Source organism: Thermobia domestica, chromosome 8, assembly GCF_964235325.1.
Source record: "Thermobia domestica chromosome 8, izTheDome1.hap1.1, whole genome shotgun sequence".
NCBI lineage: Eukaryota > Metazoa > Arthropoda > Insecta > Zygentoma > Lepismatidae > Thermobia > Thermobia domestica.
In genome coordinates this window covers 155,713,628-155,729,081 of record NC_137461.1, presented here as the reverse complement: position 1 = coordinate 155,729,081, position 15,454 = coordinate 155,713,628, and the positions used below count along the sequence as shown (strand labels likewise).

Genomic DNA, 15,454 nt, shown 5'->3' with positions numbered 1-15,454 from the left:
AGGTTACTGAAACACGTTCGGTAAGTCAGTTAAAAAAAAGTGGACAAAGCACTGGCTGTTCGCGCCGTCCATGCGAGTTCGAATCTATCTCGGCTTGATTTTTTATCCATTACAGAGAAAGTATTGTTTCTTTTCGCTACAGGTACCAGCATGCACACGTAATGAAAAGACGCTGTCGATAATAATAATAATAATAATAATAATAATAATAATAATAATAATAATAATAATAATAATAATAATAATAATATGAAATATTACTAGCTGACTCGTGTGTGTATTTCGACAATATAATTTTATATTATTATGTGGAAATAAGTAAGGCTGGCTGGCGCCCCCCCCCAATTTTTTTCGATGCGCCTTATGGGTCCACGGTGTTCAACGTTGGTCCCATCTCCCTATCACCTCCTGTTCTCTCGATATAAGTTATCGACATTTTGCCTAAAGAGGGCTCTGCCCTGGCTTCATGACTACCCATGACAATGACTCTTCGTTCATTTTGCATTGAAATTGCTTATTTTCCTGAGTACTATGAGTGCATACTGTCCAACGTTGCTCCCATCACTTCACAGTTTCCCGTTCTCTCGATATAAATTGCTAACATTTTGTATGTAAGTTAGATATGGCGTTACAATCATTACGTTTGAAGAAGAATTGAGGAAGATATTGCCTTGCCACAAACAACACCTATTATTATTATTATTATTATTATTATTATTATTATTGTTTTACTTACCACTAATTTTGCCTAGCTTTATTTGCAATGCAATGTGTTACTAAAAACCAAATCAAATAACACTCCTCGCCATTCACGCCCCCTAACTGGAAATACATGATTTACAGTTCTCTGTGTTAGAGGAAAGCACATTTATTATATTATTCTTTCAAATAACACGTTTCACAAGTTACTTCACTTTCAATGTGTAATTTCATATCATCACTAACAATCATCTTGTTCCGATACGAAAATAACCCCTCCTGCAAAAAAAAAAAAAAAAAAAAAGCCTGACCGTAGCGAAAGGGCGTGAACCTTCTTTATGCGATTAATCGGGTCCAATATTTCAACAAGTCCCTGCACACTAACATTTCAGTAAAAGACGAAAAGTTATTCAAACTTTCTGAATACCTATTTATGGGCGAAATTTGGTTCCCTTGGAAGTTTTTAAGAGTTTGAAGGGCCCCCATTTTGAGCATTTTCATCTGATTATTCTGGTTAACGAACTCATCAAGATATTTCAACAATTCGTCTCAATCCGCTGAAAATTAGGGTGGTTACGGCATTCACAAATAGCGTTATATATATACAGACAGATAGATAAATAGACACACAGAGGGAGGGAGACAAAGTGTTTTGCTCCCTTCTCGCACCTGTGGTGCGTCAGAGCTAAACCGGGCCCCTTTGCAAAACGTATTGACCAGCCTAACCTAAACACAAACCTCTTACTTGCTAACGTAGTAACGTGGTCGGGAGGTGTAAGGCATGTAGAAATTTTATTTTTAATAACCATGAGTATGGTCCACTTCCATGTTTTTCTGTTTACTTTTTGCAGCTACATCGGAACGTTCAATTTTTATTCTTTTCTAATTGCAAATGGCGTTTTCATTCAAAATATGAGGAATTTTGGTGGCATTTGTTCGGATATTCTTCTCTTTTGAAATGAAGAAAAGAATAAAAGCAATACGCAAAGACAAAAAGTATTATCAGTACTAAACATTACCAATAATAATTGCTACGAAAAACTGAATACGACCTCTTTTACCATCTCTCATGAGCTGCATGTTTTATTAACAAATTTTTTTTAAAAAGTCCTCGTCGAAGATTCGAATTGGCGACCTTTGCATTTGTAACCCAGCACCTTAACCACTACACCAAGGTCACGACATGGTGAATGTTTAGTTGTCGGTGTATTTGTTGTATTTGTGTTTTATTTTCCCACTTCAACAATTTTTACTCTTTTTTCTAAGTTTAACAGGTGTTTCTGACTTTCTCTTTCGGTGTCGTCCTTTATTTACACTATGCACTATTCGTATTCACAGCTTGTGTCCCTCTGCAATGTCTTATTCAGATTAAACTTTTCTTTTTGCCCCTCAGTAAACATTTGATTGATTTAATTATCATACTCTCCACGGATGGAGCGCAGGAATGCCAGACTCGAAAAATAGGTGTACATTTACTTTCCTGACAGATAATACGTATGGCTGCATAAAACATGTACTAATATTGTAGTAAAGGAATAACAAGCAACATCAATAATAATGCATTACGACACAATTTAAACGGATACTTAAACATAGTACTTAAAATAAATAAGTAAATAAATGGAAACCAATGAAAGCTTTGCAGAAAATAACGTAAATTACTACATTAAGATGGAAACTTGATGCGTTTTGTGCACAAGAGATTCAACGCTAATTTTGGTCATTTGGTACATATTCCGTATATAAGATCTCTACCTGAAAGTCTATACAGAGCTTAAAAGACTAACATTCGTGTATTGTTAACAATTCTTGTAATGTAAAAAGAAATACTATAATTCTATTAATCTCATAATGTGAAAAAGTGTTCATTTTTCCATATATTTAAACAGAGTAAAAACCTTACTTCATTTTCTTAAAATTTCAGTAATTGGACTTGAATCTGTCATGCTCTGAATGCTCCATTTGTGACATCTTTTGGAGAATAAACGAATTTCACATTGGCCAGAAATTTTACATTTCAACAAAAAGTATTATCGTTAAACGAACTACAAAACTATCGCTAAACTACCGAACGTTAACTGTACCCGTTCGAAAATTATGAAAATTGAAAATGGGATACTTCACGCTTGGCAGACATTTTATTTTATCAAAATAAATAAAGACAACGTTTTCCAAACTGACGATGTTTTTAGCAAAACTAAAATAAAATAACAATAAAAAATCAAGGAAATGAAATCTTTCAGTTTAACGTCCCACGATATTGTCCTTGAGGCTATGGGGGATGATGATTAAGGGAAGTGAATGAGGATGAAAGTATTGGTGGAATCAGAATGTGAGAGAAAACTAAAATACCCTGAGAAAACTCACGGACACGATGTTGTTCACTAGAAATCTGCCTGCCAGGTGAACGAACCAGGGACCATGCTCATAAGGAAATAAAATTATCGATATGAGATGAAAAATTATGGAAATTGTACATGGATGGGCTATCTTTACCTTTGGCTCGAAACTATTTCTCAAATAAACGTGTTCTTGTAAGATACTAACTTAAACTTGCAATAAAGTAACTATATGAGGTGCAAAATTAGAAAAATTATTTATGCTAGGGTTAACTTTGCAACTAGCGGGAAAATTTATTTCTCCAATGAAAGTGTAATTTTATGAAACGAACTATAATTTTAGAGAAACGAATATAAACTGAGAATATACTAACGATATAAGTGAAAGAATGTTGAATTTTTTGTGGGTGGTGAACCGTCAAGTGAGCTTGCTCATTATTTATTTCATTAAATAGTATTATTTTTCGAAACTATCCTACTTTTAGCAAACTAAAGTACATTAACGAGAAACGATTGATATGAGGTGGAAGGTTATGAAAATCGGTTATAGGCATCCTAATTTGAAACTGGGCAGAAAAATCTATTTCTACAATAAAAATTGTGCTTTTAAAAATTAGCGAACGTTTTAGCTAAACAAACGCAAGCTAACGATAAGCTAATGATAAGCTAACGATGTAGGTATAAAAGCATAAGTTCATTAGGTGGGCAGATGACTTCAGAGACTTTGATTCATTTTTACTTTTAGTTTTCTTACATTGTTGAGCTGATCAACAAAAAGAGTTTTCACTTTTGCTTCGGGGAAAGGAACTCTTTAAATTTAAAAACTGAAACAAAACTCATGACACTACAGCCGATGGAAGACAAATGCCAAACAGCCGGCTTGTGGCTCAGTGCGGGATGATTTTAGAGGCAGTCGCAGGAAAAAAGTGTCCCAGCGCATTTCTCCCATTGTCCTTAACTTTGCTCTCCCCTATTCTAGCATTATTACTTTCACTCCCCATTTATTCACTCTCCTGGAAACATCTTTAACCATCAGTACTTTTCGTACGCATGCCTTTGAAATAATGACTATTCACATCGGTTTCCATAGCCATTTATAGAGCAAAGTTCGCTATTTGCTGTATTCAAGTAGCTCCCAGTTGGCGCAGCAACGCTGGGTGAACACTGTAATGACAGTACTATCTACTAAATATTAATGGTCAACCATCTGTCCCCTGACCAGATCTTGTACTACTTGACACTTTTCGTGAGAAGCGGTATTCCACTTCGGCTAAGGTTTTTGGGACTCGTTTAAAAATTAATAACCTAATATTGATCTGTAAGTGACCAACTGCGTTTTATAAGAAACCAAGAAGTGTTGTCTATGTTAGAGGTATTGCTCATCGTGGCTTCAGCTGGATATAACATTAAAAACAAAATTGAAACACTACTTAAAATTACGATGTACCTGATAGTACACAACTAAATATTTTGCTGTGTTGTGATCCACGGGTTCGTGAAACAAAGTTTACTAATCACTGTTATATCGTATACTTATAATAATACTTTAAAAATAATTGAGGTTAAAATCCTCAAATAGATCTGCACTTTAGCAAATGAGGAACACACTGCAGTTACAGTTTTAAAATTCGTTCAGAACTGATGTAATATTCTACACGGCAGAAATTTAAAATTAGAGGGAATTCATTTTATTAATTTATCCAATCTTTTAACAAAGTCATCTGTTATTAATCAAGCGATAATAGCAGTAAGAAATCACAGAAGGAAACAACCATGCAGCAGGAGAAAAGCAAGGTAGCTGCGTTGTTGTTTCACCAATATTCCGAGAAAAATAAGATTCTATACCTCTCATTTACTGTCTTAGATTATAATCATCACATTTCTATCTTAGTTTCGGTTGAAGTCGTATCATACTTCATTGTGCTGACAACATCATTGCAAGCGGGTTGGTCGACGTGAGAGCAGCACTGAAGATCATATGACAATTCGCTTGTCGCGTACTATAGTAAGTGTTCTCGGACTACCAGCCGCTTAAAATTATTAATTTGTGATATTTCAATAACTGACATTGTATTTATCTTCAGGGATCATTATGGAGAGACTACATCGGAAATCGAAACCGAAAGTTCTTGAGTTTCGGAAGGACTGGAATGGCGTCTAGCGCTGTACGATACTTTACCTATAGTGTTAAAATACTCTTTTCTTGTTGTGTGGATTGAGAGTTTGTGAGAGCCAAAATTTTGTTTGTGAAAACAGAAACCCTAAACCGTGTGTTAGGATACTCTTAATTTTGGGTTCAAAAAGTTCCTTTTCTTGTAGTTACAATTCTCTTAAGGACTTACTAGTTAGGTTTTTGGGGGAATAATTTTACATGGATTGGAAATTGACTTTTCTATACTTTTGTTGTCTATTATGGGTATGTCTGTCTGCTTCTAACTGTCGCTTCTTGCAGTTCTGTATAGATTTCGTTTCTGATACTTAATTGCTTGTGATCTTGTGCTTGTTCTGAGTCTATATAAATGTTTCCATATATGGATTGGATATCGTTAAGTCTTGCTCCAGTACTTGCTTCAATACTTTTTGAATTGATGTTTTGGGTGTATTTTGTGTGGAAGGGTTATGTAGTCATGGTTAGGGTTGAGGCACTTTATTTATTTATTATTTTGATAATTGTTTGTTTTCTCTGTTCACCATATATTCTACGTACATGAGCTGGTCTTCGATGATTGTCTGATTTTCTCTCTCTTGTTGTCTGTGATTTGTCGTGGTTCTTATATTGTTTACTGATGATTAGATCTGGGTAGTGCAAACCATGACTAGCCCTGCATATTTCCAATGGTAGTAGCTTTTCAGTGTATTGATTTCTTATAAAATGTTAAGCTCTTAATTTGCTGTGAGCCAAGGTTTTGGCTATCTGGGATAATCACTGTCTTCCATTTTATGGAGTATTTGCTCGCAGTTGGCACAGAAAAATGAATTGAGTAAGTTATTGCAGTTTCTGGGTCTCTCCATAACGGTAGCGATTGGAGGGCTAAAACTGAACTGTTTGGGCGAACATATTGCTAGCAATTTCAATATCATGACACGGGTATAGCTGTGTTGCTGGAGCCTTCTATCATATATATACGTAGATAAGTAGATAGATATACTGTCAATCGAGGCATAGCAGAGCACCCACGGGGTAAACCTGAACAAGAAGGGAAACGTTTTCGTTTTTACTCTGATTGTAAACTATACAATAAATCTGTAAATTTAAAAAATACATCAGTTCTGCAGATATATAACAAGCTAATACAGGTTTTACATTGTGTATTTTTAGCTCCGTTTTGCCCCCCCCCCCCAAAACAAAAGTTTTGTACAGAGCGTATTTTCACCATTTTTCGTCGGTCAAATTAAGAGGTCTACACTTTTTTGACAAATAAAATTTAGAAATATTTTCCAGGCAGACTATTGTAGGAAATGTATCAGTGTCGCCATTTACAACTAGTACTGAGGTGGTCACTCATGTTGTATTGCCTAAAACTGACCTTATTCAAAGAGGGGCAAAATCTGATCAGAATGGGGCAATGCTGAACAACAATAATGAATTAATAGTTAGTTAATTTACTTGGCTTATTTTGTGCCTGATAATGACATATTACATCGTATTAAGGAGAGGGATACAGGAATCACCGTCATCTGAAAACTCAGATGCAGGAGTGAGTGACAATGGACATGAAAATCGAACTGCAATTAAAGTTGGAAAGTGGTTGTTGGTTACGTACTTAGGAAAGAAATCATTGAAGCATTTTTTTGGCAAAGTAATTCAAGTAGTTGATTCTTTTTATATGTCAGATTTGTTCGCTACAATATGAAAGGCACTACGTGTTACTGGCCAGAACAAGAGGATGTCTATATTGTTTCCGCTGAAGATGTGGTTCTGCTGTTGCCTCAGTCTGTCCTACATAGAAAGAGTATTACTATGTCTTTTTTAGTTTCACTGGAAGGTCTGAGAGTACATTAAACAGATGTTTATAAGATTATTTTTCATAGGTAGCCCAAGGTTTTTGTGCAAATCTGTTTATTTTGACTCATTTATGTTTCTGTTAAGCATTGGTGTTTTATACAAGCACAAGTAATATACTTCCTCTTTCACGTACTGTGAGAACTGCATGTTTCTTGATACGTTACAGGTATTTTATATAACGGATCTGCAGCAAAAGCTCATTAATATGTGTACTGCATTCACAGAATCTGAACAACTGTATTTATTTTTGTTTGATTTTCAGTGTTCATTTTCAATGTTTTCTCTTTTAATGTAAAACTTTTGTCAGTTTTTTTTCTTTTTAGAATTCTCATGCTTCTTGGTACATTAAAGTCTCATGATGAAAGTATTTTGGTTCTGTACACTGTTTTGGTACCCAATTCACCAAATAGAATTTCTACCTTGCACAACTTCCATTTACCATGTGACCTGTATGTAAACAGACAAAATCAACCAGAAGTATGTCATATTACATATCTACAGAATTAACTAAAGGGGCACGTTTATTTTGTATTGGCATTCCCCCACTGACAGCCACCTACGTCAGGATAAATGCAATTTAATTGACTGATCAGTATTGCCCCGACCTCGGGGCAATGCTGATACAATACTAATTATTATTTTGTTTAAATTCAAAATTCAAAAACAAATATATTTAAACTAATTCAGTACTTTTATAAATAACTATAAGATACAGTAATAACTATACGTCAATCATGCCGAAATATTTAAGTACCAATGTTGGTGAATTTTCACCTTACTTTTATTTAGTTTTCATCTTTCTGTATTCAATCTGGATACAATATACATATCTAGTATTTATCGTTCATCATTGCGCGATGACTAAAATATTTGGATGAACAACAAAAGTATTGAAGTCTCCAAATAAAAAAGTTAGAGAAAGAGCAGACAATATGTTAATAGTTCAAGGAACAAGAGTTAAGCTAATCCAGCAATGTCTTGGTGTATCACGAGGAAGTTCGCTTAGAATTACTTCTCTATTTATGTATTGAGAGAAATACTTAACTATATTAGATTATTGGATATTGAGGAATTAGTTATTTATTTCATCTCGAGCTTCCTAGCAAAATTTTACTTTTACTCTAAAATAAAAATATGGATTTACTCGTTTGAATTCTAGGTTTTATTTCAGTTTTCTTTACTTGTATGTTTAAAAGGAGGTTACCAATTCAATGAAAGAAACTCATGTATTCACTCTATTTTTTTCAGAGGAGTATTGGCACTTCATTGTGGAAAATAAGAAGGAGTTAATAATTCATGGAAGACGGAAGACAGATGAAAGTAAGCGTCAAGGGAAGCGCAAGACATATGATGATATTTTCGGAATGGAAGGGAGTTTCAGGGCTCTCACTGTAGATTAAGATACAATATAATTTTCAACTTTCCAAACATATTATCAACTAGAGTCCCAATAATAGTATAATATTCTAGAAAAGAACTGAACATAGGTTAGATATAAACAAATTTAGTTATATAAACCCATAACAAGTGTTATTTCCAAAATACAGAATGTTATAAATAAATAGCGGTCTCTCTCTTAAACACACGCCGTTGTCTTAACCACCAATTTTGTAAGAAATAAATAATTTTACTTATCCGTTGCGCTAGGTGTTTCAGAACAATATGCCATATAGCTACTCTTCATGTTTTCTTCATTTAGTAAAGGTATTTATGAAATAAAGTAGTTTACTTCATTTAATAACGTATTCTCAAACATAAATCGCGTGTTTTCTGTTTTTGTAATCATTACACCAAAAATAAGCGTGTACTGCTTCCAATAGTCTATGTGTGCTTTATTCAATCAACTTTACATTTCGTTCATCTCAATACCAATAGAGAAGCTTGTGGTTAAACTTCTTATTTTAGTAAATTGAATTTATTTAATTATAATACTATAACGTACCAACCATATAAACGTTATAAAATTTAGAACATTTGTGAATCTGGGACGTAAAGTGCTTGTACCGTTCTGTGAGAGAAGAGTGAGGAAGATGGGCGCAAGCTAAGATAGATATTAAATATGAAATTGTGAATAAAACAGAACTTATAATAAGCATTTACACTTTAGCTTTAGTAAACTTTAAAACTCTTAAGTGTTTGACATTTTGTCTTTCGTATCCTATACAAGTTTTGTCCTCTAATAAAAAACTAAATAATTATGCAAATTAACTTTTTTTTACAAAATTATCAAAAATGAATACAAAATGCGGTTTCAGTATATAACATAGAGTTCAAAAAGTTATCAAGTGAGCGCAAAGAAGAAACTTATTGTGATAGTTGACATTGTACTTCCTTCACAAGTTTCTTGATAGTCAGTGAGAAGTTTAGAAAATAGCACCAGAAATCACTTTTAACTTTCATACGGTTAAGATACGTTGATTTTATTGTGGTCAGAATCAAAAATCATATTCACAGAGATAAGTTATTGAGAACTGATTAAAAACTTTCAAGGCTTCTATTGCTACTCTTGGGTAAATAGGCAGGACACAAACCAAAATTATTCCAGAAACGTCGACTGAAATTCTCTTGTATTCGAATCCACTTCAATCAAATTAATTCCTCCTGAACTTCATCTGAAAATAAATGTACGTCAATGGTGAAAAGTGTTCTTACTAATTCGCATTATCGGTCTTTTTCATACATAACGAGAATATAATGCATTTATCATATAACATGCATTCACCATAGGGTGTCTAAGTGTAAATTTATCTTGTCTCTTCACGTACTTATATCACAATTTTCATTGTCAAGAAGTTCACTTAATTGAGGAAAAGGTTGTACATTTATCGTAGAAGATTCAGTATGCGTTTCCATATAATATTTTCCTTGAAAGCACTTATCGCGTCATAAGAAGTTAGTATATCATGTTTCTATCTTCTTGTTTGAGGTTGAGATTATTTAGTATTTCAAACAAGCCATCAAGATATGAAAGTCAAAATAAAAATATGTCAGTAAAATAAGTATAAAGTTGATCTTATCCTACACATAGAAGAAATATTTTAACATATGACAACCTTGAATACTCTATTTTGCATATTACGAACTTCGGTATGGAAGAGTAAAATTTTTATGTTGAGCAAGGGTGTCGTCACCCAAAATTTCAAACAGACGAATATTCAGAGCGATTGACTTTACAAAATTTACGACTTCTGTAGCCAATGTTAACATCTGATTCAGGTTTTCTGTTAAAGGTGTAGTATCTAAGGCTTACCTGTGAATTAAGCAGTACGAACCAATAGTTGAGGAGTTTGATGCAATAAGGGCGTAAGTCTGAAACATGCAGTTGAAGGAAAAATGATGTTGAAATTTAAGTAGTGATCTTTTCTTACATAAAACAATGTAATATGCAGCATTTTACTCCGATATTGAATTGAAATATTATCAGAAGGCTAAACAAGCACGACAAAAGCCATAAATGCGTTTGATGCAAAGAAAGGTCGTAAAGTTGCTTACGCCCTTATTACATCAACTCCTCAACTGTAGGATTTCTGTCCTTTGCTAGCCTTATAAATCCAGGTTACGAACCTAATATTGATGGAGCTCCATCAGTACATATTCCTACAACCCTGTCTAGAGCAAATCATTTTCAATAATAATAATAATAATAATAATAATAATAATAATAATAATAATAATAATAATAATAATAATAATAATAAAATAATAATAATAATAATAATAATAATAATAATAATAATAATAATAATAATAGTAAATACTGGTAGCTGAAAAATATCAGAACATCTTTACAATGTCTCCAAAGTTTTTGAGATCAATGTTGCTTCCAATAACCTCTTTCCATTTGATTCATTTACGAACCGACAGTAAACTCTTAAACTACAACGTTGAGATATGCCCGTCAACATAATCACATGCAGGGCAAAAATTGGAGATTTTTAACATTTCGAATATCTGATGTTTTAAATCCAAGAGTATTTCATTCATTCTACATTTACACTATTATCTGAAAGTGATATTTTGTCATTTTCTCTGGTGTCCTTCCTCAAGTAGAATTTTTATTCCCAAGGTTTGGTAAGAGTCTCAATAATAGTATGACGTGTTCTATCTTTGACTATTACAAGAAATAGTTTAAATGATGCTTCCAATATCTTCTCATTCTGTTCGTGAATCCTTTCAGAGGAGTTCAACTTCATACGTTTCAGTGAATGTCTTGTCACAATAAAAAAAATCTTGTCTTTGAGTGCTGGGTATACTGTTGACAAATGTACCGTGTCATGCGAAAACGAACTAAGCGCCACTTTCATACTTTTAAGAAAATTACGTTTAAAGGTTGATGTCCAGCATTAAGGTAGCCGTAATCTAAAGTGAAATTATGTTTCTTTTTTTGGAAAGGTGTTGGTTTTCCTCTCTTTTCGATTGTGCAAAACGTTCTAATGCTTATCAGGAACCAATCGTCGCATTTACGTGGATTTTCAAAATTTGGCGCTTAGTTCACTTTTGCATAACACGGTACAAATGTTGTTCCAATCGAACGGGTGGAGTACGTCATCGGTGCGTGGAGTAAAGACAGCATGGCGCACAACACACTGTGGTAGTTGAATACCACATTTTTCAATGAGCATAAAACTATACCTGTTGTAATGTTCTCTATATAACTCTCTCTTTGAACCAAAAGCTTTTATTTACTTTACACACTTTTTCACACACAAAGGCACACACACACTGACAAAAACAATAACTTACAAAATCAATAAAATGTGCACATCACGAAATAAATTAGACTAACTATAGCTTGTTAACGATTGCGATACTGCATACATACACAGTCTGTGTTTGTGTTCATTATTCAGAAGCACAATTCCCCACGTTAAAACTCGAAAAAAAAAACAGTGATTCACAAGAAGCCAAGAAAGCACCAGGTGTATAAGCTTGAATCCTCTGCCATAGATGGTGTTCGTGCGTGTATGAAGCTACCATGGACACGCCATACCTCTTTCTTGTATGAGTTGGACATCTGGTAACAAGACTCAGTGCATATTGTCACCAAGTACAGAAAACAGCACACAGTGTTCCATTGGTAAGCATGTCTAGTTTTATGCCAGGCAAAGAGCATATGCAGTAAGCTCTGCTTTTCAGCTTCCATTTGACGAAATCAGCTGTCGAAACTAATTGAATGCTTGTGGAGGCTTATGGTGACAGTACTGTATCGGAAACAACGTGCCAAGATTGGTTTCGTAGGTTGAAAGACGACAATGTTGACCTGTGCGAAAAGAAGCGTGAAAATCAGCACCGGAAGTTTGAGGATCATCAATTGTAGGCTCTTTTGAATGAGAACGATACTTAATCGCAAAAAATGGTTGTCGAACAATTGGTGTCGCTGAACCAGCCATTTCCATGAGTCTACGTGTCATGGGAAAGGTGCAAAAGAGTGGAAAATGGATGCCACATGAATTGACAGATTGACAGCTGGAGAGACACCAAAACATATACGAAATTTTTATCGCCAGACTGAAAAGGAAGTCGTTCCTACATCGGATTGTGACGGGCGATAAAAAAGTGGCTATATTTTTGGAATAATAAACCCAAGAAATCGTGGTTTGATCCAGGCCAACCCTCAACATCATCCTCTATACCAAATCGCTTCGTACGGTAGACTATGCTCTGTGTTTGGCGAGATTAGCAGGGTATCATCTACTTTGAACTGTTGAAACCTGTTGAAACTATCAATGCCCAAAGCTACCATCAACAGCTGATTGAATTGCATTGTGGTCTGTGTGAAAAAATTATGAAGTATCTCCAAAGACATGAGAAGCTGATTTCCTCCATGACAACGCGTCATCGCACACGTCAACAACCTGGTCCAAAACTATCTGGGGACACTTTAGTGGGAGGTGCTACACCATCCCGCTTATTCAGCAGACCTGATCCCTCTGACTACCATCCTTTTGCGACGATGGTCCACTTCCTCACTGAGCTGCACTTCGGTTCGTATGCAGAAGTCCGCAAATGGCTTGATAAGTTTTTTGATTCAAAAGAGGACTTTTTTGGCGTGGTGTCCAGGCAAATTGCCCGAGAGGTGAGCAAAATGTGTAGCTAGTAAGGACAAGTACTTTGAATAAATTTATGTTTTCTTTTACAAAAATAAACATGTGTTCTCTGACTACTGAGCAACCGATTTAAGCTTATACACCTGGTATACTAAATTACGATTTTCTTATGGTTATTTAACTTACAGATGTTATAAGTGTTGCAACAAGCAGGCGTTAAATCAAATATCATACAAACGCAAAATAACAGTTGAATAAGAACTATGGTTGCATAAAGGTCAAATTTAATAATAATAATAATAATAATAATAATAATAATAATAATAATAATGATAATAATAATAATAATAATAATAATAATACTGAACTACAATAGTATGTGGAACTCTTGATGGAAACACATATATGCTCCGTAGGATATTTTCTTCTTCTTCTTCTTCTTCTTCTTCTTATTATTATTATTATTATTATTATTATTATTATTAGTAGTAGTAGTAGTAGTAGTAGTAGTAGTAGTAGTAGTAGTAGTAGTAGTAGTAGTAATAAAGATTTTAGAATTTTAAGCAGTATGTGAAGTCGCAAAAAATTCAGCCGAAAATTACGTATGACTAACCAGCAAAAAAGACAGAGGAGTTGGTAGTGAATTATGTAAGATATATGATGAGGAATGACAGGTAAACAAGATTCGAAACAACTGATTTAAGGGCTGTGAAATTATGACTCTCGTTTTAACCTACCTTTTCATTATCCGACCAAACCCCGGTCTCTTGATGATCCGTCTATTGTATATACTGCTACTGTACGGCAACTATATGACAAAAATTATCAGTGCTAAACGTTAAACAGCGATTTCATAGAATATTAAGATTCATAAACATATGAATTTATGTAATTTCTAAATAGTAACAGTATCATTGTTTAAAATCATTAACTGCAAAAATCCAGGACTCAAGAGTTACTGTGAAATTACATTAATCTGTTTCAATAGTACGATTATTCATTACTTCGCAATCAAAATTAAGTAAATTCAATTGAAACTAAATTAAGTAACTACTTATAATCTTTTGCTATAGGTAAATTGTTTTCATTTTTGGTTTCAATTAAAGTAGGTGCATTTTTGTGGTGTATTCCTTGAATTCTCTTAATTAAAAAAAATGTTTTATTCCATTTGAAGTGTAATCGGTTATAGAATTAGGCATTCTATCTTGTGAAACACACGATGGAATCTTCGTTATGAAGGCACTCATCATACAAACTCGCAAACTTTGCTCGTGTTTGAATTATAGTAGTTCTAATATGAGCACTGACAAATGTGTTTACATATTGATTCGTGAATTACAGTATAACAGAAGCTGCCATGTGTTTAGCAGGTTTAGTTAGTGTATGATTATGCAAGAGCGACAGCCATAGTACAAACTCCACTAAAATAAAAGTGTCAAATCACCTGAGGAGGTCAAGCTTGGAACTCCTTGGATCACACTTGGTATGATTCAGCAGAAAAAAATATAGATTCGGCCAATATCAAAGATGAACTTTGCAGGAGGATTTCCCACGTAACCATCTTCAATGTTGCTAACCAATCGACGAGTACTGTGAATTATTGAAACTGACTATTACCTTTCCTGAAGTAATCTTGTCTCATGCAGTGCCATTTGCGGCACCCGGCGTTATTCACTACGCCAGTCGGATGGAAAAGGCTCAAAATATGGCTTTTTCGAGACCAATTCAAATTTACTCATTAAGAAGAAAAAGGGTTGATTACCTTGTGTACGTTCCTTATTAAAGTTGATGTGAAAGCGTGGTTCTTATCACCAGTTGCTGCATCTGCTCCAAGAAATGATCTCGAGTTCTTTAAACTTCTTAAATATGAAACAGAAAATCCAGCCCTTTACAAAGCTCAGGGGGAAAAAATTGTTTATCTCTAGTACTTGAGCCAAGAGCTCATTGGCTTAGCGTTTTTCTACGACGAACTATCCACAGAAACAAACCAAGAAATAGTGAAATATTTGAACACAGATACCAATAATGGCGAGCGTCCAATATGCCTCGAGATGCTCTTGTTTCACTACAAGAAACACTACAAGAGAATTTAGTAACGAAGAATATGATGCAGTATATTGAACATCTGAGTACTCGAACAGCATTTCTTCCACAAAATACGGAGACATGAGAATCCAACACTGGCTATTTAGTTGGTTATGAAGGAGTTAAAGACCACGCAGAACGCGAACTTGCCCTTATACAAGAGAATAACTGTATTATCACAAAGGACGAGGAAGAGAAACATTACCTATTTCAAGTTGTTGCGGAACACAGGAAGCAATATCCTTACTGTTCAAAGAATACCCTACCTAAGCGAATGA

At 34.3% G+C, this 15,454-nt stretch overlaps 1 protein-coding gene across 1 annotated transcript in view; it reads left to right on the top strand.

Annotated features, from left to right (window-relative positions):
* LOC145691873 (alpha-tocopherol transfer protein-like) overlaps positions 1-9,331 on the top strand; it is a 114,823-nt gene extending 105,492 nt beyond the window's left edge. The window contains exon 6 of the mRNA XM_081767183.1: positions 8,293-9,331. Within this exon, the coding sequence (XP_081623309.1) occupies positions 8,293-8,444 (152 nt within the window). The 3' untranslated portion in view covers positions 8,445-9,331. The remainder of the gene's footprint in view (positions 1-8,292) is intronic.
* The last annotated feature ends 6,123 nt before the right edge of the window (positions 9,332-15,454 follow it).